The sequence below is a fragment of the Lonchura striata genome, chromosome 28 (genome assembly GCF_050655825.1).
Source record: "Lonchura striata isolate lonStrDom1 chromosome 28, ASM5065582v1, whole genome shotgun sequence".
NCBI lineage: Eukaryota > Metazoa > Chordata > Aves > Passeriformes > Estrildidae > Lonchura > Lonchura striata.
The window spans coordinates 1,873,835-1,898,927 of NC_140730.1; the positions used below are offsets into that span (position 1 = coordinate 1,873,835).

The 25,093-nt window shown below is 58.8% G+C and overlaps 1 protein-coding gene across 1 annotated transcript; it reads right to left on the reverse strand.

Annotated features, from left to right (window-relative positions):
- Positions 1–1,549: 1,549 nt before the first annotated feature.
- Positions 1,550–24,380, reverse strand: ZBTB7A (zinc finger and BTB domain containing 7A). The gene is made up of 3 exons (XM_077788831.2): positions 24,240–24,380; positions 8,532–9,739; positions 1,550–4,112 (listed from the first exon to the last, which is right to left on the reverse strand). Exons 2-3 carry the CDS (start codon positions 9,722–9,724, stop codon positions 3,674–3,676), a joined length of 1,632 nt encoding a protein of 543 aa, XP_077644957.1. The 5' UTR covers positions 9,725–9,739; positions 24,240–24,380; the 3' UTR covers positions 1,550–3,673.
- Positions 24,381–25,093: the final 713 nt, after the last annotated feature.

Genomic DNA, 25,093 nt, shown 5'->3' on the forward strand with positions numbered 1-25,093 from the left:
AAATCCCAATTTCCCTATCCAGATCCCAATTTCCCATCCCAGATCCCAATTTCCCTATCCAAATCCCAATTTCCCTATCCAGATCCCAATTTCCCATCCCTGATCCCAATTTCCCATCCCAGATCCCAATTTCCCTATCCAAATCCCAATTTCCCTATCCAAATCCCAATCTCCCTATCCAAATCCCAATTTCCCATCCAAATCCCAATTTCCCATCCCAGATCCCAATCTCCCTATCCAAATCCCAATTTCCCTATCCAAATCCCAATTTCCCTATCCAAATCCCAATCTCCCTATCCAAATCCCAATTTCCCTATCCAAATCCCAATCTCCCTATCCAAATCCCAATCTCCCTATCCAAATCCCAACTTCCCCGCTCCGGGTGGGATTTTTCCAAACCCACAGGGATCCCGACACCTCTGCGCTGGCACCGGCTAAAAAAAAACACGGGAAAAAAGAAAATTATTTCTCCAAAAAAGAATGAAAAAAAGAACCCAAACAACCAACCAACCTCCTCAAGGCCGTGGGGAGCAGCGAGCGAGCCACAGCCCCCAGGATTCCCGCCTAAAATTCAAGATTCCATGGAATTTTTTTTTCTATTTCAAATTCCCGAGGGTCAGGGCATGTCACAGAACCTAATTAGCATCTTCCTCCCATCCTCCAATCTCATTTGGATTCTGCCTATATTTGTATTTTTTTCTAGGTTTTTTTTTTTTTGTTAAATATATATATATATATATATACACATTTTTTTTTTTCTTACAAAAATAAATTCAGGCTTTTTTTTAATAATATTTTTTTTTCTCCGTAGAAGTAGTTTGTTTTTTTTTTTAAAGTTTTTTTTTTTTTTGACTTGTAAACATCTTGAATCTTGCTTTTTTTTTTTTTTTAAATTAAGATAAAGTGAGCTCAAAGTACCCGTTCCATCGCAAAGTGCTAAGACTTCTTTGTTTTCTTTTTTTTTTTTTATTATTATTATTTTTAAGCTTTTTTTTTTGGAATTTTTATTGCTTTTTTTTGTTGTTTTTCTGCATTAAATAAACATCCATCTCTTCCCCCAGCCCCACCACTCACCCCACCCCCCAGCACACACTCCCCTCTCACTCCCTCTCCAAAATACATTCGGCCAAAACCTGCTCTTTGCTTTTTTTCTTTCAAAAGTAAAAACACCAAAAAAAAAAAAAAAGAAAAAACAAGGAAAAAAAAAACCAAAAAAAAATTAAAATAAAAGGAAGAGAATCTAAAAAGTGCTTTGAAAATAAAAGGGCTTAAAATCTCTCTTTTTTTAACTCTTTTTTTTTTTTTTTTTTTTTTTTTTTCTTCTTTTAGCATTTAAAAATGTGCATTTAGAAAACAGGTGACCAACTCAAAGGTGCCTTTTCCCCCCGAGGGTCGGGACCCGCCTCTCCAGCCATAGAGCATCTCTAGATATATATTTATATATATATATTTTTTAAATTTTTGGGAACGGGGCTGGGGGGGGGACCAGGCTGCTCCCCCCTTCCCAAAGGCCTCCTGCTCCTTTAGGGGAGACCCCAAAAAAAAATCCTTTTTATTTTTTTTTTTTTTCCCAAAGGAATTTGGAGGCGTTTTTGGGGCCGCGCTGGGCGGAGCTGGGGGAAGGAAAAAACCAAAAATTCCCTGGTGGGGGCAGGAAGAAAAATTCCCTGGGGGGAGGAATTTGGGATCCCCCAGCCCCAAATTCTGCCGGCAGCGGGGGCTGGGCTGACTCAGGCACTTCCCGGGCACTGCGGGCTGGGGACGGACGTGGGGACACGGGATGGACACAGGATGGACACGGGACGGACACGGGATGGACACGGGACTGACACGGGATGGACACAGGGAGGGACACGGGGATGGACACGGGATGGACACGGGATGGACACGGGATGGACACGGGATGGACACGGGATGGATACGGGGATGGACACGGGATGGACACGGGATGGACACAGGGAGGGACACGGGGATGGACACGGGATGGACACGGGATGGACACGGGATGGACATGGGGATGGACACGGGGAGGGACACGGGACAGACACGGGATGGACACGGGATGGACACGGGATGGACACGGGATGGACACGGGGATGGACACAGGGAGGGACACGGGGATGGACACGGGGATGGACACAGGGAGGGACACGGGATGGACATGGGGATGGACACGGGGAGGGACACGGGACAGACACGGGATGGACACGGGATGGACACGGGATGGACACGGGATGGACACGGGGATGGACACGGGATGGACACGGGATGGACACAGGATGGACACGGGATGGACACAGGATGGACACGGGGAGGGACACGGGATGGACACAGGGATGGACACGGGGAGGGACACGGGGAGGGACACAGGGATGGACACGGGATGGACACTGGGAGGGACATGGGGAGGGACATGGGGATGGACACAGGATGGACACGGGGAGGGACACGGGGATGGACACAGGATGGACACGGGATGGACACGGGGATGGACACAGGATGGACATGGGGATGGACACGGGGATGGACACAGAATCCAGGGAATCCTGGTGTCCCATCCCTGTCCCATCCCTGTCCCATTCCTGGTGTCCCATCCCTGTCCCCATTCCTGGTGTCCCATCCCTGTCCCCATTCCTGGTGTCCCATCCCTGGTGTCCCATTCCTGGTGTCCCATCCCTGTCCCATCCCTGGTGTCCCCATTCCTGGTGTCCAATTCCTGGTGTCCCATCCCTGTCCCATTCCTGGTGTCCCATTCCTGGTGTCCCATCCCTGGTGTCCCATTCCTGGTGTCCCATCCCTGTCCCCATTCCTGGTGTCCCATTCCTGGTGTCCCATTCCTGTCCCCATCTCCACTGTCCCCACCCCGGGTGCCCGACACAAACCCTGCCGAACCTGCTGCCCTCTCTCTCTCTCTCTCTCTCTCATTATTTCTTTATTTCTATTTTTTTAGGCAATTTTTCCCAGCAATTTTGGTTTTTCCCCCAGCTGCTCTCCCCGCACTCAGCCCCTCGCTGCCCCACTGAGCCTCGCACGGGGCTGGGGGGGGACAGACCCCAAATCCTGACCCCCATCTCCTGGGAAGGAGCCCCCGGCCCCCAAATCCCAAACCCAGCCCTGCCACAGCCCTTCCAACTCCTACCACTCCTTCTTTGTTTTTTTTTTCTATTTTTTCCTTTTTTTTTTTTCCTTAAATAGATCTCTCTCTGAAATAAGTTTTTTTTTTTTCTTTTCTTTTTTTTTTTTTTTTTTTCAAACACGTGTTTGGACACAAAATAAAGCTTTGGATTTACATGGAAGCTCTTTTCCATGCGACAGAGCCACTTTCCATCCCCACCTCGTGCTTCCCTAGCGTCCTTGCCTTTCCAAGAAAAGGTCCTTGGCTATGAGGGATCCTCGGGGGAGAGCCCCGCTTACGATGGGAAGATTGGAAAACGTTAATATAATATCTCTCTTTTTTTTTCTTTTTTTTGTCGCTTTTTTGTTTTTTTCCCATTTGTTTCCTTAAAAAAAAGGGAGAGAAGCATCATTTAAAGAGAAAAATCGGAGGAAAAGTACTAACTAGATTTTGTGACTTATTTTTTTTTTCCCGTTCGTTTCTCAGGTGGTTCTTTCACTGTTTCATCGATTGGGGTTGCTTTGATTTTTTTTTTTTTTTGTCGTTTTTTTTTTTGGTTTAGGACAATCCTTGCGCGTTACCCTCATCCGACCCTCCTGCTACATTCAATCCCGGCGCTTCGTTATTGGAATTCTCCTCAAAGTGCTGCTGCTGCTGCTGCTCCGGCTCGGCGCCCGGCGCGGCGTCCTCGCACTCGTGGCTCTCCGGGAAGCCGCCGTCCTCGGCGGCCGCGGCGCCTCCGGCCTCCCTGACCCTGGGCTTGCGGCCCCTCCGCGACGGGATCCCGTTGCATCCATCTTTTTTAAGGTGCCTGTGCAGGTGGTCGGAGCGGACGAAAGTCTTGCAGCAGCTGTCGCACTGGTACGGCCGCAGCCCCGTGTGCACCCGCATGTGGTTCTTCAAGTCGTAGTTGTGGGCGAAGGCGGCCCCGCACTGCTGGCACAGGTAGGGCTTCTCCCCCGTGTGCTTCCGCATGTGCACCTTCAGCTTGTCCTGCCTGCCGGGAGACAACGGCCGCTGGCACCCCCAGCTGCGGCGCCCGGCCCAGAGCGGGCACGGCGTGGCAGGAGGGAGGCACGCCGCGCTGGGGGGCACTGGGGGGGACTGGGGGGCACTGGGGGGCACTGGGGGGGGACTGGGAGGGACTGGGAGGGACTGGGAGGCATTGGGAGGGACTGGGAGGGACTGGGAGGCATTGGGAGGGACTGGGAGGGACTGGGAGGCATTGGGAGGGACTGGGAGGGACTGGGAGGGACTGGGAGGCACTGGGAGGCACTGGGAGGGACTGGGAGGCACTGGGAGGCACTGGGAGGTACTGGGAGGCACTGGGAGGGACTGGGAGACATTGGGATGGGCTGGGCAGCTGCTGTGGGGATGGTAGTTGGGGCTGGGCAGTGCCTGGCGTGGGGCTGGGCATCACCCAGTGCAGGGTGTGAGGGCAGGGTCACACACTATCACACACAGGGTCTGAGCAGGGTTATGGGGTCTGAGCAGGGTTATGGGGTCTGAGCAGGGTTATGGGTCACACATTGCCCCATAAGGGGTCTGAGCAGGGTTATGAGGTCTGAGCAGGGTTATGGGTCACACATTGCCCCATAACGGGTCTGAGCAGGGTTATGAGGTCTGAGCAGGGTTATGGGTCACACATTGCCCCATAACGGGTCTGAGCAGGGTTATGGGTTCTGAGCAGGGTTATGGGGTCTGAGCAGGGTTATGAGGTCTGAGCAGGGTTATGGGGTCTGAGCAGGGTTATGGGGTCTGAGCAGAGTTATGGGGTCACACCCTGCCCCATAAGGGGTCTGAGCAGGGTTATGGGTTCTGAGCAGGGTTATGGGTTCTGAGCAGGGTTATGGGGTCACGCCCTGCCCCATAAGGGGTCTGAGCAGGGTTATGGGGTCTGAGCAGGGTTATGGGGTCACACCCTGCCCAGCCCAGGGCTGGTCACGGCTGTGGGGTCCCGAGGGGCTCCTTTGGGGCCGCTGTCCAGGCTGGGCCAGGGGCCAGCCGGGCCACGTGCGCCGCAGCCATCGCTGCTTCCTGGAGGCAAATCCAGCCCCGGGCACGTGGCCGGGCACCGGAGCCCATCCTGCCCTCCCCAGCACCTGCCCGACCCTTCCCAAAGGGACCCACCCCATTCCTGCATGGAACACCCAAATCCCAGCCCTGAACATTCTCCCTTTGCCCACGGGATCCCAAAAATCCTAAAGCTGCGGGGAAGGATCAAAGCCCCGAGGTCGCGTCCAGCTCAGAGCGACACAGAAACGGGCTTGTGAAATTAAAATTTGGCGTTTTATAACCTCCCAACTCTGTCTTTTCTTATCGGGAGCTGCTCCTCCCCCTGTGCCCGCGGAGGAACCAGGAAACGCCAGGGAGCAAAAATCCCTGAGAAGGGCCGGGCTGGGTCCCACCTGGCCGGGAACACCCGGCTGCAACAGCCCAGCAGCACCCCAGCCAGCGGGGAAGGGATTTGGGATTTGTTTGCCAGCCATGGGAGGAAAGCAAAGGAATAATAAAATCAGGGGGAAATGGAGCTCAGGGCACGGGAACAGCGGTGCCAAGGACAGCTCCCTGTCCCTATCCAGCTTCTCCAGCCCAAACCCTGCCATGGGAAGGAGGAGGAGGATGTGTTTTGGCTGGAATCTGGTGGTTTAGAAAAGCAGAGTTTTTTACAGGTGTCAGGCCCTCCTGGGAGCCGACAGGGAGCAGGTCCTCATCCCACAGAAAGGGAGCAGGTCCTCATCCCACAGAAAGGGAGCAGGTCCTCATCCCACCAAATGGGAGCAGGAGGATGAGGTGGCACTGCCCCACCAACTCCCCCTCCCCAAAAATCCCTGTGCCCCCCTTCATCTTGCTGGGCCAGCAGCTGCCAGGGGACCCTGTGGCATTTCCACGTCCTGCAGTGCCCTGGATGGTGCACAGGGGTGGGATGGCTGTGGGATAACTATGGGATCACTGTGGGATGGCTGTGGGACAGCTGTGAATCACTGTGGATTGCTGTGGGATCACTGTGGGATCACTGGATCACTGTGGGTTCACTGTGGGATGGCTGTGGATCGCTGTGGGATCACTGTAGATCACTGTGGGATGGCTGTGGATCACTGGGATGGCTGTGGGATCACTGTGGGATCACTGTGGGATGGCTGTGGATCACTGTGGATCACTGTGGGATCACTTTGGATCACTGTGGATCGCTGTAGGATAACTGTGGGATCACTTTGGATCACTGTGGATCACTGTGGATCGCTGTGGGATGGCTGTGGATCACTGTGGGATAACTGTGGATCGCAGTGGGATCACTTTGGATCGCTGTGGGATCACTTTGGATCACTGTAGGATCACTCTGGATCACTGTGGATGACTGTGGGATCACTTTGGATCACTGTGGATCGCTGTGGGATGGCTGTGGATCACTGTGGGATAACTGTGGATCGCTGTGGGATCACTGGATCGCTGTGGGATCACTGTAGGATCACTGTGGATCGCAGTGGATCGGCCCCGGGCCCCAGGAGCAGGGAGGTGCTGCGTGGCAGGCCCGGGGAGCGGGGAGGGAGGCCTGGCACCCTGCCCCTGCCATTATCTGCATTCCTCAGCGCTCCAGCGTGGGCTGGGCGCGGCCGGACCAGGGGAAGGGGCAGGACACGGCCTCGGGCCCCTCCGGCTGCCCCCGGGACACACACGGATCCCACAGTGATCCCACACGGATCCCACGGTGATCCCACACGGATCCCATGGTGATCCCACACGGATCTCACAGGGATCCCACATGGATCTCACAAGTATCCCACACGGATCTCACAGGGATCCCACATGGATCTCGCAAGGATCCCACACGGATCTCACATGGATTTCACAGGAATCCCACATGGAACAGCCCTGCAGGATGGAGACCCCAAAGCATGAGGGGCCTGGAAGTGGCACAGTGGGAATATCTGGGCAGGCGGGGAAAGGGAAGGGAAAGGAGCAGGGAAAGAGAAGGAAAGGGAAGCAGGCAGGAAAAGAGAAGGAAAGGGAAGCAGGCAGGAAAAGGGAAGGAAAGGGAAAGGAAAAGGAGCAGGGAAAGGGAAGGGGAAAAGAGCAGGGAAAGGGAAGGGAAAGGAGCAGGGAAAGGGAAGCAGGCAGGGAAAAGGAAGGAAAGGGCAGGGAAAGGGAAGGGAAAGGAGCAGGGAAAGGGAAGGAAAGGAGCAGGGAAAGAGAAGGGAAAGGAGCAGGGAAAGGGAAGGGAAAGGAGCAGGGAAAGGGAAGGAAAGGAGCAGGGAAAGGGAAGCAGGCAGGGAAAGGGAAGGAAAGGGAAGGGAAAGGGAAGGGGAAAGGAGCAGGGAAAGGGAAGGAAGCAGGCAGGAAAAGGAAAGGGCAGGGAAAGGGAAGGGGAAAGGAGCAGGGAAAGGGAAGGAAGCAGGCAGGAAAAGGAAAGGGCAGGGAAAGGGAAGGGGAAAGGAGCAGCCCCCAGCCCACGCTGCCCCTCGGCGGGGCCGTACCCCTCCAGGCTGGGACCCCGGCCCGGCCCCGGCGGCCACAGAGCCCAGGGAGAGGAGGCGGCGCCCGGCCATGGACTGGAGTGAACCGGAGCAACCCAAACAATGTCCCCTTTCTTTGGTGCTCCCGTGGCCCAGGCGAGGAGCAGAGGAGCCCTGATTAGGAACAGGGCCGTGGCAAACGCCCCCGGAGCGCACCGGGGCCGCAGAGCTCGCTCTGCCAAGGACACGAGTGGGCTCCAACCTCCTTCCAACCCAACCAGCACCACCTCAGCCACGCCACGGAGCCAAACAATTCCCCTGCTCCTGCCTCGGCCACGATGGACAGAGCAGGAGCTGCAGCTCTGTTTCTCCCCCATGCCGGGTTTCCAGCCGAGCTCAGCAGGTCAGGACAGCAGGATGGTGGCACTGCCCATCGAGCCAGGCCCCTTGAGATAGCTCGAGTGTCACACCCCCAAACTGCTCCCTGGAAAACTTTGGCCTCCAGCCCCAGCTCGCCAGTTAGGATGGAAATTAGTTGAGCAGAGAGATAAAATCACCCAGGAGCAGCCTTCTGCTGGCTCCTGGGGTGAGGGGAGGGCCAGGTTTGTGTGCAGACCCTGGATTTATGTGCAGCCCCTGGGTTTGTGTGCAGCCCCTGGGCTTGTCTGCAGACCCCAGATTTGTGTGCAAACCCTGGGTTTGTGTGCAGACCCCAGATTTGTGTCCAACCCCTGGGCTTGTGTGCAGCCCTTGGGTTTGTGTCCAGCCCCCAGGTTTGTGTCCAACCCCTGAGCTTGTGTGCAGACCCTGGGTTTGTGTGCAGCCCCAGGGTCTGTGTCCAACCCCTGGGCTTGTGTCCAGCCCCAGGTTTCTGTCCAGCCCCCGGGTTTGTGTCCAGCCCCCAGGTTTGTGTCCAGCCCCCAGGTTTGTGTCCAGCCCCCGGGTTTGTGTCCAGCCCGTACCTGGTGAATCGGACGTTGCAGATGTTGCACTCGTAGGGCTTCTCCCCGGTGTGGGTGCGGATGTGGCGCGGCAGCTTCCCGGCGCCCTGGATCACCTTCTCGCAGATGGGGCACTTCTGGAATGCTTTCGCCCTGATCTTCTTCTCCACCTTCTGGGACCAGGACGGGTACATGTCGCCCTCGCTGGAACTGCCGAAATATTTCAAGTAATAATCCATGACCCCGTCCTCGTCCTTGCGGTCGTCGTCGCCGAGCTGCTGCCGCCCCACCGAGTTGATCATCTGCTGGAGCAGGGCGCTGGCGGCCAGGTCATCCACCTCCCTGGCATCGTCCTCCGTCTCCGTGCCCGTGGGGATGAAGCTGGGCGAGTCCCCGGCTTCCTGCGGGTCCAGGGGTCCCCTGGGGGTGCCCCCCTCCTCTTCTCCCGGGGTGGCCAGGCCACGGCTGCTGTAATGTCCGTTCTGGGAAGGGGAGAACATCCCGCCGCTGACCGGCTCCTCGTCCTCGCGGTCCAGCCACATGGCCGGGTTGCTGTCGGGGTCACAGTCACTTGCCTTTGGTCTTTCGGTTGGGGTGGCTTGCGAGTAGAAGTCCAGGCCATTGCAGTTCGACTCCTCCTCCTCCTCTTGGCCTCGGAAGTTCAGTCTCTGAAGGTCTCTCAACTCTGTGTTGGTCCACGGAAAGCTGCCTTGGTGGCCGTTCACGGGGTTGCTCTGGAAGAACTCCAGGTACTCTTTTGCTCTGAGATGGTTCCTCTGATCAATTTGATCTACTGTATCCATCTGGTCATTTTTGGCCAGAATCTTCCTCTCCAGGAGATCCGTGCAGACATCCCTGACGGCCGGGATCTCCAGCAGCGTGGCGGCGTTGAGGATGTCGTTGACGTTGGAAGTGCTGACGGTGAGGGTCGCGGTGTAGGCGAACTCCAGCAGCGCCGACAGGGCGTCCGCACTCACAAAGTCTATCTCATACACGTTCTGCTGGTCCACCACTAACCCTGAGGTGAAGAGCTTCTTGAAGTACTGGCTGCACGCTGCCAGGACGGAGCGGTGGGTGGGGAACTCCTGGCCTTCCACCAGGATGACCACGTCGCACAGCAGCCCGTTGTTCCTCTGCTCATTCAGGCTGCTGAGGATGTCGCTGCTGTGATCCGGGAACGGGATCCCTATGGGGCCGTCCACGCCACCCGCCATCTTCCACGCTGAAGGCTGTGGGGAAGGAGGGGGGGAAGGCCGTGAGTCAGAGCTTGGAGGCATCGGGAGAATTCCCAAATTCCTCAGGGACGCACCCGGCGGCACCGCGCGTGTCCCCTGCGCCTCTCCCGCCGTCCTGTGCTTACCTGGGGAGGAGGAGGAGGAGGAGGAGGAGGAGGAGGAGGAGGAGGAGGAACAGAGCCCAGGTGCTCTCAAGTGAGAACAGCTGAATTAGCGCGGATCCGGGCCAGAGCAGCAAGCCTTGGCAGGGAGCTGGCATCGCCCAGCCAGGCAGCACCTGCAGCGGGCACAGCCGTGCCCAGCGTGGGGCTCCCCACTGTGTCCCAGTCCACCTCTGGGAGCATTTCCCATTCCCATTCCTGCTGGGAAGGCCCCCAGCTCGCTGGGAGCAGCCAACACAACGATGCCGTCACCGGGAGCAGCGCTGCCATCGCTCACCCCTGGGCGCCAGAACACCTGGAGAGGTGTTGGCAGGGAATATCCCTTGGGAAGGGCAGGGAGAGGGGAGCCCCAGCCACCCCAAGCTGCTGCTGCAGGTGTCTGACAGCCCCGAGCTGACCCCTGGAAGCCCAGGCAGCTCCTGCTCCTTCCTGAGAGCAGGAGAGAGGAAAGGACACTGGGATCACCAAGTGCCAGCACCAGCCCCGGATCTTGGACAGGTTCCAGCAGAAGCAGCAGCTCTTCCCAATGCCAAGGGTTTGTTTGGGACAAGATAAATAAATAAAGTCACCCCTGACACATCCACTTGACTCTAAAGGCTGGAAAAACCCAGAGGGATCCCCTTTGCTGGGAAATGGGCACTGGGGCCCAACTGTGACCCTGAGCAGCCCCTAATTCTCCCACAGTCCCAGTCTTCTGATCCCAAAAATGAGGAACAACATTTCCCTCCTGTCCATCTCAAGCAGCAAATCCACATGCTCCTTGAAGCAGCGATGCCTTTGCTGAAAAATCAATGTAATTCCCCCCATCCCAAGCACTGGGATCAGCAGGAGCCAAGAAATCCAGGCACAGACCAGTCCAAAAATCACCCTTGGCACAAGGCTGGATTATCCAAGTTCCCGATTTCCAGATGGGGAAACTGAGGCACGGCGGGACGTGGCCTGTCCAACGCCATGGGGGGATAGATGAGTCAGGATGGATCCAGAACAGGAATAATTATTCAGGAAGCAACTCCCAGCCCCGGGTCCCAGCACGGAGCAGGAGCCCAGGTTGCACAACTCTGGCTTCCCCCACCCACCCCCGGCCTCCTCAGTAGTTTTCCATATTTACTTATTTTTGAGAAGTTTTGTTAAGCCCAGAAAAGAAGTTTAGCTTTGGCACCTTCCTGTTTTATACAGAGAAAAGGCAGGAGAAGGCAGGTCTGAGGCTGTGGAAAACAGACCCGGAGCAGATCCCTGGATAATCAACAGCAGGAACGGGATGGGGCTGAGGCAGAGGGAGGATCCAGGGGGCTGCATGTGAACAGTGCTGCCACCAAGACCCAAGAGCAGAGGCAGGTGTCTTCCTGAGACACCCGGCATCAACTCCAGAGCCACCTGCTGAGCTCTGGGATTTGACCTTTAAACCCTAATTTCACGGATTTTTTTTACATCAGGGAGGAAAGGGCTGTTTGGTGGCACCTGGCCCCGGCTTCAGGTGTGACTTTGGGCAAGGTCACCCCATCCCAGCATCCCCAGGGGATCCCAGGGGAATCCTGAGCTGGGATTCCAGGGAGGCTTTGCTGCCTCAGCATTGCTCGTCCCATTCCCACTGGGGCAGCTCCAGAGCTCCCCAAAATCTGATGGGGACCAGGGCACACAGAAAAGCAAATCCCATATCCCTGCCAGCCCCACAAACAGCACTGGAGCTTCCTCCTGTCCTTCCTCTCTACAAGAAATGCTTCACAAGTTTTTTTTCTCCCCAAACCACTGGATTTGAACTTGTCCCATTCTCACTGAGGCAGCTCCAGAGCTCCCCAAAACCTGACGGGGGCAACCACACACAGAAAAGCAAATCCCATATCCCTGCCAGCCCCACAAACAGCACTGGAGCTTCTCCCCTCTCCTTCCTCTCTACAAGAAATGCTTCACAAGTTTTTTTTCTCTGCAAACCAGTGGATTTGAGCTGCATGCAGCGTTTGGAAGCTCCGGGCAGGGGTCCTGAGGCAGCTGTGTCTGTCCCCCACACCAGGGACCACAGAGCAGCCAGGCAAGGTCACCCCCAGCCCGGATCAGCATCCCGACAGTGTGGGAATGGCTGCAGGGTCATGAGACTGCCAGGGCCGGGCTGGAGCCCGCTCCAACTCGGCCACCCCGCACACAACACGGCCTTTGTGTCCCACAGCCACAGTGGCTGAGGACAGGGGGGCAAAGGGGGTGACCCGAGCCCCCCAGGAACAGATTCAGGGCCTGGATGCTCCAGCTCCACCAGACACCGAGCCCCTAAAACATCACCCCCCATTCCCCTTCCAAGGGGGTGAACGCTTTAGGTATTGCCAATGGGAAAGGGAGCGTTCCAAGGTGTAGATTTGGGGTTTTGGGAACTTCTTGAGTCTTGACTCAAAAGATATTCCAAGCTGCACAAATCCACTGCCTGCTCGTGGCACCAGGGCTCAACGTCACGATGGAATGGGCAAAACCCACCTGGGAACGTCCTGAAGCCAGGTGACAAGTGACAAAAGCCGCTGGCACAACCACAGCTCGTTCCCTCCCTGGCAAGGAAAGGTCTGAACGGGCCACCAAGGGGGAGCTTCAAATATTGACCTCAATTTCCTGACTGCTCCAGGTCCCTGTCCCAGCCCTGGTGGCTCTGCAGGGCTCAGAGGTGCCACATTTCACCCCAAAAGTGGCTGTGGGGGACAAGTTTGGGAATGGCCCTCGCAGACAGCTGGGAGGGAACCATCGAGGTGAACTACAGCCCGTGAGAAAGAGGGGTTGGAGCAACAGCTGAGCCCTCCAAGGGATTTAGGAACATCACTGACAGCCCTGGTGGGACACCCTGTGCAGCCCCAACCCTGCTCTCGGCCCCCTCAACACTTCCACAATCCCAACACAACGGAGCTGGGGCTATTGCAGATCCACAGGTCAGCCTGATTCCAGGCAGGAAAAATGTCATTTTTTGGGTGGTCAGTGGGAGTGAGGGAAGTTCTCCACCTCCCTGAGCTGATGTTCCACATCCAGCTGATTCCCCATCGCCTTTGGATGATGAAATGGAATCCCTGGGGTTGGAAAAGCCCTCCAGGATCATCGAGTCCCAGCTGTGCCCAATCCCCACCTTGTCCCCAGCCCAGAGCACCCAGTGCCACCTCCAGCCTGTCCTCGGACACCTCCAGGGATGGAGACTCCCTGGGCAGCCCCTGCCAATGGCAAATCATTCTTTCCATGCAGAAATTGTCCCAGTATCCAACCTGAACCCGCCCTGGTGCAACTCAAGGCTGTTCCCTCCTGTCCTGCTGTCCCCTGGAGCAGAACCTGACCCCTCCTGGCTGTCCCCCCAGCCAGGGAGCTGTGCAGAGCCAGAAGGTCACTCCCGAGCCTCCCCAGCTCCCTCAGAGCTTTTCCAGACTCTTCCCAGCTCCATTCCCTTCTCCGGGCTCACTCCAGCCCCTCTGTGTCCTTCTCACAGTGAGGGGCCAGAGCAGGACACGGCACACGAGCTGCGACCTCACCACTGCCATTTCATTTTCTTTTTTTAAACTCAATTTCTCACCTCTCTCCTCCCAGACCCCCCCAGCCCAAGGGCAGCACCCAGAGCTGACTGAAACCCCTGAGCTTGTGCTTCCCTCAGCAGGATGTCACCCAATCCCTCTCCTCCAGGAGCTCTGGAATTTGACATTTACATTCAAATGAGACGACCACATCAAGATGGGATCACAACCAAAACTGCTGACAAAACACCTCTTTAATTACCAGTTTTCCACAGAACTTCAGTGGGCTTTTTTTTTTTTTTTTTTCCTTTTCCCTTTGCTTCTTTGCCTTAAGATTTAAAGGAACTTGAGCAGTTTGGGAGGGCTCAGGAATACACAGGTGGAAGAGCTCGGTCACACCTGGGGAAGTGGGAGCAGCCAATGTTCTCCTCGTGCTCTAATCCGGAAAAGATCCCAAAACCCTTTCCAAAGGAAGAGGTGCCACCCACTGCAGCAGCACAGGTGAGAACTTGAGCAAGAACCTGGCACCTGCTGGGGGCAGGAAGGGAGAATCAGCATCACCCTCTCCATGGAGCACGAGGCAACATGGCTTTAGGGAATTCTGTGATCCACAAAGCGACATTTCCTGGGAAGAGCTGAGCTCTGGGAGATGGCCTGTGGATGTCGAGGGATTTTGGGCACGAGTATGGAGTGGCAGGGTAAGAGGGAATGGATTTAAAGTGACAGGGCAGGGTGAGATGGGATATTGGGATGGAATTCCCAGAGCAGCTGTGGCTGCCCCTGGATCCCTGGAAGTGTCCCAGGCCAGGCTGGAGCACCCTGGGATACTGGAGGATGCCCCTGCCCATGGCAGGAATATTTTAAGGTCTATCCAACCCAAACCATTCCAGAATTTGGGATACTCAGCCTCTTGCTCAAGCTGCCCAAGGATCCCAAGTTGCTCTGGGATTTCTTGGAGCAAACACACACAACTGAGGCAGGGCAGCCTCGGCAGCAGCACCAGAGAAGAATTATTAAAATAATAGTGCTTTATACCAAAAACCAGCCCAGGGATGGCTGCCCAAGGCTCAAACACCATGCCAGCATCCCCTCACCACCAGCTGGAGAAACGGGCATTTTCCCCTAGGGACAGCTCACAGCCCACAAGTCCTGACCTCTCTGTATTTTGGGCCAGACCAGCCCGTGCCCCCGTCCCTCTGGCAGCCTGGATGCTGGGGAGAAGCAGCTCTGGGGAGCGGGAGGCAGTGCCTGGGCTGACACCAGCCCAGGACAGGCCCCAGCAGGTCTCCCTGTGCCCAGATCCTCCCGAAACTCCGCCGAGGCCTCGGGACACACCTCGCACGCAGCAGCCGGGGAGGTGGGAACGTGGCAGGCAGCAGGAAGGGAAGGAGGTGCTCTGCCTGCTTGGGAGAAGTCACAATTCCGACCACTCCGCAAAGGCACGGAAACTCAACTGCTCCCAACTAGGAAATGTGCTGTCAGTGCTTTAGGGCAGAATTATCCCAATTATTTGGACCTGGAGAAGGCGCTGGATGTTCCTGAGAGGAAGACCCTGCACTGTGGGAAAAATCGAGATGAAAAAAACCCTCAGCAGGCTTTCATTTTAAATAAAACTACATTTTCAATGCTGCAGTGGGAAGAAATCCTTGGTCTCGAGAAGGCAACGGAGTCATCAATGGCAAAAAGTGAATTCCAGCTTTCTTCTGTCCTGACTGTACATCCCATCTGGGGTAACATGACCAAGATCATGCAGCTCTTGAAGTGAAGAGACTGGAGCAGAACTAGTGCCCTGCAAATATCTGTGGGCTGGTTTGGACAATCTGGCTCTGTTTTCCAAGCATGGGCATCCATCCCCTCCAGCCCTTAACAGGGAAAAGCGACCGCAGCTCTGGATTTGGGATGTGAGGGATGAGGAATGAGACTCGACCACACCAGGAGGGTTCAGCTGGTTCCCAAAGAGCCTCCAGATCACACCCCTGACCAAACCCTGCTCCAGGGGCTCCTCAGAGGGGCTGGATTGTTCTGGTCCTTCCAAAGATCAGAGCATCCCACATCTTGTAGGTCCTTGGGATGCTGGAATGTTGCTGCAAGGGCTCTGGAGATCTTCCAGGGCCTAAAGGGGCTCCAAGAGAGATGGGGAGGGACGGGACAAGGGGGAATGGATTCAAACAGAGTAGGTTTAGATGGGATGTTGGGGAGGAATTCTTCCCTGTGAGGGTGGGGAAGGAGTGGAATGGAATTCCAAGAGAAACTGTGGCTGCTCCATCCCTGGAAGTGTCCAAGGCCAGAGCTTGGAGCAGCCCTGAAGAGTGGAAAGTGATGAACAGCGGGAAGGGGTGGAACTGGATGAGCTTTAAGGTCCTTTCCACCCAAACCCTGCTGTGACGAGTCAAAGTCTCAAGGTCAAGGTGAAGAGGAAGAACATCTGAGATGTTCTGAAGCTCCTGGGCTCCAGCAGCCTCCCCTGCCTCAGCCCAACCCGACGGGCTCGCGGCGTGACCACGTAACCAAAGCAGCCGGGCTGACCGGCCAGGTCCGACCTGCCAGGGAGGTTTTCCTCTCCCTGCTCCACAGAGATGTGCCAGGGCAGCACGGGAAGCTCCAGCACAGCCAACCCTGCTCCCACAGCCCCTTCACACACAGCAGCTGCTCCAAGGCGAAGGAAATCTGCCCAGAACCCTGCAGGTCCGGGGCACGGACCCACACATCCCTGAAATCCCCGGATCCCAGGCTGCTGTGGGTTGGGAGGGACCTTGAAGCTCATCCCGTCCCATCCCATGGGCAGGGACACCTTCCAGTATCCCAGGGTGCTCCAACCTGGCCTTGGGGATTCCCAGGGATAGCCACAGCTCCTCTGGGAATTCCACCCCAGGGTCTCCCCACCTTCCCAGGGAGGGATTCCTTCCTGATGTCCCATCTATCCCTGCCCTCCTTTTGAAGCCATTCCCCCTTCCCCTGGCACTCCAGGCCCTTATGAAGGGAAGAGCCAAAGCTCTCCAGGACCATTAATGCCCAGGGAAGGAGCACCTAAAGCAGTGCAGGAACAGCCAGGCCACACCAGGATTTGACAGCAAGGAGGCTCAGACAGGAAAGGAGAATCCCACGTCCTGCAGCTTCTGGCAGCAAGAGCAATTGCTGAAGTCTGGATGGGGCACTGGATCTGAACGTCCCTCAGACCCTCCAGGAGCATCCCAGGAACTTCAATGGAATAAAGACCATTCAAGCAGGAACCACGGAGGGACCACCATGGTCGAGCTGGAGGTCTGGGATTCCTCATCACCAACAGGGAATTGCTGGGAATGCTGCTATGGAGCCACCAGGAAGAAAGGGGCTTGTTCCTCTTGGTTTTCCCAAACTGCCTGAATCGCAGTGGTTTCCACATGCTGGCCCAGACCAGGCTGGACAAGCCAGCTGTGAAATTGTTCCAGTGGAAGGACAAGTGCCACCAAGGAACAGGCTCACTCCTACTCATCCCAAAGGCATGGGAAGGACTCTGCATCTCCCAGGAAACCTGACGGTGCTCCCAGAGACACTCCAAGGATTCCCTTCCACAGCCCAGGCAGACGAGGGATGACCCAATGCCACATTCCACAGGTCCCTGGGATGTAACTGGGATGGGATTTCCTTGCAGGGCCCAGCACAGCTCCTGAGAAACTTCAGTTTCCAGCTGCTGGCCAAAGGCAGGACGTGGCCCTTGATGGACAACGGTCAAGTGGCCAAACACCGGTGCTGTTCCAGAGATCCCAAACCTGCAGCCAAGGCACGGAGCCACCCTGACAGCACCAAACTCCTCTCATGTTGCAAGGTGAGCCTGAACTGGTTCCTCCACCCAGCCCTCCTTGCCAATTTTCTCCTTTGTCATCAGAGGCCGGATTTAATCCGGCAGGAATGTGCCTTGGTTTGAGCCCGGGGAGTCTCCCACCCGAGCTCTGTGTGCGAGGGTTATTTTGGGGTGAGAAGCTCCTCCATCCCCACCTCTGTCACTCTTGCCTCAGCACAAAGTCCATGGCACCAACTCCATGTGCTGGGATCGTCCCCAACAGGTCACAGGAATTTCCCTGCACTGAGATAAACTGCTGAGAGCTGCTCAAAGACCATCAATCCCTGCTCCAAACCCACCTCTGTTCCAGCAACTCCCAGGCCTCCCTCAACCCTCAGGCTAAGCTGAGCTCAGCCCAGAGCCCAGGAAGGCTGGATACCCTGGAACTCATGGGAACTCCCCGTTTTGGTGCTCAAACAAACCCTTTCCAGCGAGCCCAAATGCGCCCACCCTGCTGCAGTCCTGGCCCTCCAACAGGTTCTCTCCCACGCGGCTCCTGTGGGAAAACTCCCTAGTTTTGGGAGATCCTGGACAACACCAGGCCGTGGCTGAGCCAGCCACAGTTCTCCAAAATACTTCAGAAAGTCTCAGGAGTTGGAAAAAGGGGAAGAAGTGCACAAAGCACGAGGCTGTGCGTGCTCCGGCGCTGGCTGCAGGAGCAGCTCCCTCCCAGGAGAGTTCTTTTCCAACCTGGGAGCCCCGGGAGCCTGAAGGCACCAGGATCCAGGCAGGAATAAGCAGCTGCTTTCCAAAAAGGCAAAGTGGGGCCCCTTTCCAAGGGAGCAATTGAGGACTCGAAACTTTAACCCCCAGCACGGCCCAGCTGCTCCAGGTTGAAGGACAATCAGAGCAGGTCATGCTTGGACACCCCCTCCCCTTCAGAGGTCAAAGCCTGTCCCCACTCCAGCCAAAATCCCCTCCAGAGTTTCCTTGAGAAAAATCAAGCCCATCTGCCCCTTCATCCCACATTTCCCCTTTCCTGTCATAGCTCTCGTGGCCTCCTGAACTAAAAAAAATCACAAAAACTGCTCAAATCCCAAATACCCCCATTCCCACAGGTCTCAGACAGCATTTACCCCCTCCCTCCATGTCTCCATGTTCCCCCTCCTTGTCACATCTCTCCTCACTCCCAAAGAGAGCCAGAAGAACTGTCCAAACCCCAAATCCCCCCATTCCAGCAGCAGCCCCCCAAGCACCCATCCCTGTCCCCTGCCACAGGATTCCCCCTGCAGCCCCGTGTCCCCTCCTGCCACTCCTGCCATTCCCTGCCCGAGGCTCTGGCATTAATCTAATTGCCTCAAATGACACCTCACAGACCGGTTATGTTCTTTTCCACACCGGGAAAGGGAGGGGGGGAGTGGGTGGGTGGGAAAAAAAGGGAAAATAAATAAAAGAATCAGAGTGGAGTTTGGTGAGAGAGCAGGGCAGGGCAGTCCCTTATGTAATTCCCAGTTTGTGGATTAACAGACAGCTCGTCCCGCCATTCCCGGCTCCGGGTGATGACGAGCAAAGGCGAATCCCCGGAGCAAGCGGGGCTTCATCCCTGGCAACGCTCTCCAGCCATGGAGCTCCTTCCTTCCTGCCCTGCTGGGATGCACAGGGGGAATGCTGAGCCCTGGGCTGAGCCCTGTGCTGAGCCCTGGGTCTGCCTGTCGGGGCAGGAGGATCCGAGGAACTGCACAGCAGCAACCTGTAGCTACAAGCCCACCTCGGGCACCTTCCCAGTTCCAGCAAACAACTGGGCAGAAAAAAAGACATTTACTCACTGGTTCCCAACCTGCCGGTGGGAAATAAGGAGGTGCACGAAGCAGGAAGGAAATGGGTGCAGGAGTGGAGTGAAAGGTGGGGAGGAGGGAGTTAAAACCCAGCGCTGGGACCGGGGAGCATCCTCTGCTTTGGAGAAACCAGGCAACATCAGGGACGGGTCGGGAGAGGGTCACGGCTTCAGGTGGGCACAGGGGTGCAGGTGGGCACAGAGGGCTTCAGGAGGGCACAGAGGGCTTCAGGAGGGGTTCAGGTGGGCACAGAGGGCTTCAGGAGGGGTTCAGGTGGGCACAGAGGGCTTCAGGAGGGCACAGAGGGTTTCAGGTGGGCACAGAGGGCTTCAGGAGGGCACAGAGGGCTTCAGGAGGGCACAGGGGTGCAGAGGGCTTCAGGAGGGCACAGGGGCTTCAGGAGGGGTTCAGGTGGGCACAGAGGGCTTCAGGAGGGCACAGGGGCTTCAGGAGGGGTTCAGGAGGGCACAGAGGGCTTCAGGAGGGCACAGGGGTGCAGAGGGGTTCAGGAGGGCACACAGGGCTTCAGGCGGGCACACAGGGGTGCAGAGGGCTTCAGGTGGGCACAGCAATGCAGAGGGTTTCAGGAGGGCACAGAGGGTTTCAGGAGGGCACAGAGGGCTTCAGGTAGGCACAGAGGGCTTCAGGTGGGCACAGAGGTGCAGAGGGGTTCAGGAGGGCACAGAGGGTTTCAGGAGGGCACAGAGGCGCAGAGGGGTTCAGGTGGGCACACAGGGCTTCAGGCGGGCACACAGGGGTGCAGAGGGCTTCAGGTGGGCACAGCAATGCAGAGGGTTTCAGGAGGGCACAGAGGGCTTCAGGAAGGCACAAAGGGCTTCAGGTGGGGCACAGGTCTGGGGAACAGGAGGACGATCCCGAGGGTGCCCCAGCAGGACCAGCTCGGCGGGGATGCTGGAGCAGCGTTCCAGCGGCCGGGCCAGCGCTGGCAGGTCCCGCTCCCGTCTCTCCGGCCGCACATTTTTCCAGGGATGGGCGAAGCCAGGGTGTTGGGAAGCCGCTGATTGCCAGGGGATCTGCGGCTCATCCCACCGACGTGCCCTTGGCTCCCACCCGCAGCCCCGGGGCAGCTCGCGGCCGTTTCCAGTTTCTCGCACCTCGTCCGCATGAAGCCGAGCCCTGTCGCTGCCTTCCCGGGACTGCTGCGGGGCACTCCCGGATCCCGGGGATGCTGCGGGGCATTCCCGGATCCCGGGGATGCTGCGGGGCACTCCCGGATCCCAGGGATGCTGCGGGGCGATCCCGGATCCCGGGGATGCTGCGGGGCGATCCCGGATCCCGGGGATGCTGCGGGGCACTCCCGGATCCCGGGGATGCTGCGGGGCGATCCCGGATCCCGGGGATGCTGCGGGGCGATCCCGGATCCCGGGGATGCTGCGGGGCACTCCCGGATCCCGGGGATGCTGCGGGGCATTCCCGGATCTGGGGATGCTGCGGGGCACTCCCGGATCCCGGGGATGCTGCGGGGCGATCCCGGGGATGCTGCGGGGCGATCCCGGATCCCGGGGATGCTGCGGGGCACTCCCGGATCCCGGGGATGCTGCGGGGCATTCCCGGATCCCGGGGATGCTGCGGGGCACTCCGGGATCCCGGGGATGCTGCGGGGCACTCCGGGATCCCGGGGATGCTGCGGGGCACTCCGGGATCCCGGGGATGCTGCGGGGCGATCCCGGGGATGCTGCGGGGCACTCCCGGATCCCGGGGATGCTGCGGGGCGATCCCGGGGATGCTGCGGGGCGATCCCGGATCCCGGGGATGCTGCGGGGCGATCCCGGATCCCGGGGATGCTGCGGGGCACTCCCGGATCCCGGGGATGCTGCGGGGCGATCCCGGCGCTCCGGGGGAACGGACCCAGCCGCGCCCGGCTCTGCCAGCGGAGCCACGGGCGGGTGGCAAACTGAAACTGAGAGGGGGAAGGCGATCCGGGCAGGGGCTGGGCGAGGAACAATCGGCCCTGGCTACCGGCAGAGGATCCCTGACCTCGTTTACTCCCGCTGCCGTCCTCGCCGAGCTCCTCCGGGAGCACGGGCACAGCTACAGCGGCGGACACGGCACCGGCTCGCCGCGCCACCGGGGATGGACGCTTCCCTCGGCCCACACACTGCCTCGTCTTCTTCCCTTTCCCTGAGCTCTGCTCCTCAAAAGGCTTTTTTAATTACAGACTGCGACCGGTCTGCTCAAATTTGAGGTTAAGGCTGGTTGAGAGTGTAGTTAAAGCAACTGTTTATTGCCTGGACTAGGAGAGATAACGAGTCGGGTTCTAATTGTTCGCCGCACAAGTTCATCTTCCAAAAAACTCAGCGTCCCGAGACGGGGAGAAAACCCTCAAGTGTCAGTTTTAATCAAGATTAAACCACAGTTCTTAAGCATTTAGACTGTCTCAAACGCAGACTCGGGATTTCAGTTTTTACGTGGGACCTGCATGGGACTCGATTAAACCCAAGTATTTGATCCCAAAAGAAGGTTTTAAAGGGAGACAGGAGCACCCAAACCACCACAGAGCCTCGATGGCAGCATAAATTTCACCCCTCATTTGCGTCCCGTGCCCACATCCAAATTCCCACGCTGGGAGAACAACTGGAATTTTTAATTCTGCTTCCAAAAGTCACCAAACACCAAGGGAACCCGGCCGCCCTCACCGTGCCAAATTAATTCCACCCAGCTCCTCCACAGAGCAGAGCTCCTCATGAAGCCACAGCTAAAGATCTTCACCAGATCCACGGCCACGGGATGAAATACGAGTGAAAAACGATTAATAATTAAAAAAAAAAAAAAAAAAAAAAAAAGGCAGAGGAAGAGTTGCAGAGCAGCAAAGTGAGGAACTACTTTCATTCACCACCACATTTATTAAGAGCTCCTGCCTTGCAAAACCCTCCCTGGAGTTACTGAAGCAATTAAGGCTTGGTGGAAAAATCCCACCATCTCACCCGTGTTTGGGTTGTGCCTCTTCACTCCCTCTTTCACCAGAACAAGCCTAAACAGGGGCCAGAATGAATATTAAACAAGAAAGGCTCCTCTCTAATAAACTCCTCAGTTTCTCTCAGTCTCTTTTATTTTTTTTTAAGTAGTTGAAATCCAACAACTCCAGCAAAACCATCAGAATTAAAGCCAGCCCAGCTCTTCCTGCTCAGCCTCCAGAAGAGCCCACATGCTGCAATTTCCAACCAGGACGGGCAGAATCCTTGAGAAATCACACAACTCCTTCAAAAATATCACTGACAACCACCCCAAACACTTTTGGAAAGCGCCAGGACGACCTTTTAGCTCCGTCGCTACACTGAGCACAACTTCAACCCTCATTAGGTTGTAAATTCTTCCGGGCAGAACCTTTCTCTCCCCATGTCTATAAAACATTATATAAGTTATGGTTTCGATAGCCAGGACAACGAACAGCCCTGGGAACACGGCTGTTCTTGAACTGGGACTGGCAGCAAAACTCTTACCGAGAGTCCTTGAGCCCACAGAAACTTTGGCCGCCCAAAGCCGAGGGTCTGCAGGAGCTCAGGGAACACGGAGAGCCAGGCAGGGGCCGGGCAGTCACGTCGGCCGGGCTCGTACAACAGGAACTGTCGCTTTCAGCACAGGAACGCCGGGCTTTACACGTTCTGGTGCTGCTGCCGGAGTCCCAGGGCTTTCCATGGAATCATGGAATAACCTCAGCAGGAAGGGAGCCACAGGGATCATCCAGCCCAGCTGCTGGCCCTGCACACACACCCCAATAATCCCACCCTGCGCATCCCTGGGAGCGCTGTCCAGACGCTCCTGGAGCTCTGGCAGCCTGGGGGCCGGGGCAATTCCCTGGGGAATCTGTCCAGAGTCCCACCATGCTCTGGAAAAGAACCTTTTCCTGCTATCCAACCTCAGCCTTTCCCGATACAGCTTCATAAACCAACTTTTCCCACACTCCCGGAACGGCACGGCCAAGGAAGCCTTTCCCTGGCAGTGCCCAGCTGCCAGCCCACGGTCCCAGCGGCGTGTCCGTGACTTCGCCCCGTCTCCAGCCTCACCAAGCACCGCTCCGAGGGGAGGAGGGCAGGGACCTTTGGCTGTGCACGGCACGGCAGGTTTGGGCACCTGAGCGGAACCACCGCGTCAAGCCCGAGCCCCGGGGTGGGGGATGCCGGTGAGAAAGCAGCGCCGGCTCCCCGGGGATGTTCCGGCAGGAGCCGGGGATGCTGCCCCGCACCGCACGCCGGGCCCGGTGCTGCGCAGCCCCGCGGGGGGAGAGGCTTATCCCGCCGGGCTGCGGCGCCCCAGCCCCGCGGGGGGATTATCGCCGCGGCCCCCCCTGCCCGCAGCCGGCCGGGGGCAGATAAGGCACGGCCGAGGGGGGCACCGGCAGCGCCGGGGACGCAAACAACCGCGGGGGCACCGACAAGCCCGGGGGCACCGCGCCCGAGCGGGGCGGGCAGGGCCGGCCCGGCGCCCCCCGGCCCGCAACGACCTTGGGGAGCGCGGGGCCGGCGCGGCCCGACGCCCCCGCGCGGGGCGGCCCCGGGGGACCCCACCCAGCACCGGGCTCCCCCCCCGCGGGGCCCGCAGGGAGCCTTGGCCGGGCGCCACGACCCCACCCCTTCCCCCGGGCGGGCGGGCGCCGCAATGGAGGCCGGGGGGAGGCGGGGGCGGGGGGCGCCGGGGGGAGGACGGACGGACGGGGGGGGGGAAGGTGTCGCGGCGGCCCCGCGGGGCCGGCGGGGCGGGCGGGGGTCGCGGCGGGGCCGGGCCCGGGCGGGGGTCGCGGGCGCGGGCGGGGGGGGCCGCGCAGGCCCCGCCGCGCCCGTCCCCGGCCGCCCCGCGCGGCGCCCGCCATTGGGCCGGGCGGCGGCGGGCGGGGCGGGCGCGCGGGGCGGAGGGCGCGCCCCGATTGGCCCCGCCCGCTGCCCATCAACACGCCTCCCGCTCGCCGCGCGCGCGGGGGCCGCCGGGAAGCGCAGTCCGCTCGCCCACCGGCACCTGCGGCGCGGCGCCGCCGAGGGACTACAACTCCCGGCAACCCCCGCGCCGCGCTCCCCCCCACACTCCTCCCCGCTCCCAACCCTTCCCTCCCCCCCCCCCCCCTCCGCGACCCCCCCAGCACGGCCCGGCCAAGTACAACGTACGCGGAGGGGGGGGCAGCCCCCACCCCCCCCGCAACCGCCCCAACCGACCCCTCCCCACCCCCACCGCCCCCGGGCAGCGGGGGGAGGGTCAGGCCCTCCCCCCCCCCCCCATGCGCGACCCCCCCCCCTCCCTCCGCGCCCACCCCTCGTTCCGTACCGGGCGGGGGCCGAGCGGTCCGGGCGAGCGGAGCGGGCCGCGCCGTGCCGAGGCGGGCGGGCCGGGCCGTGCGGGCGGGCGGAGCAGGCTCTGGCCGCCCCGCGGGAGCTGCTCGCCGAGGCCCGTATGCGGCTCCTTCCTGCTCCGGCCGGGGCCGCCCCGCTCTTAAAGGGGCCGCGCGCCGCCCCCCCGCCCGCCGCCCCCCCCGCGGGCCGCCGCCGCCCGCGGCCGGGGGGGGGCGCAGCGCGGGGGGGGCTCGGGGGCCGCGGCCGGGGGACACCGAGAGGGACTCCGGGACCCCCCCCCAAACCCACCCACCCACCGCGGGACGGCACGGGACGGAGTCACGCGTGGCACACGGTGTCGCCTCCTCGCCCCCGCCTCCGGGAGTGTCACACAGACCCGCGCGTGGCACGCGGTGTCACCTCCCCTACTCAGTGTCACACAGACCCCAGACCCGCGCGTGGCACGCGGTGTCACCTCCCCTACTCAGTGTCACACAGACCCCAGACCCGCGCGTGGCACGCGTTGTCACCTCCCCCCCCGTCACTGTCACACAGACCCCAGACCCGCGCGTGGCACACGTTGTCACCTCCCCTACTCAGTGTCACACAGACCCCAGACCCGCGCGTGGCACGCGGTGTCACATCCCCTACTCAGTGTCACACAGACCCCAGACCCACGCGTGGCACGCGGTGTCACCTCCCCTACTCAGTGTCACACAGACCCCAGACCCACGCGTGGCACGCGGTGTCACCTCCCCTACTCAGTGTCACACAGACCCCAGACCCACGCGTGGCACGCGTTGTCACCTCCCCCCCGTCACTGTCACACAGACCCCAGACCCACGCGTG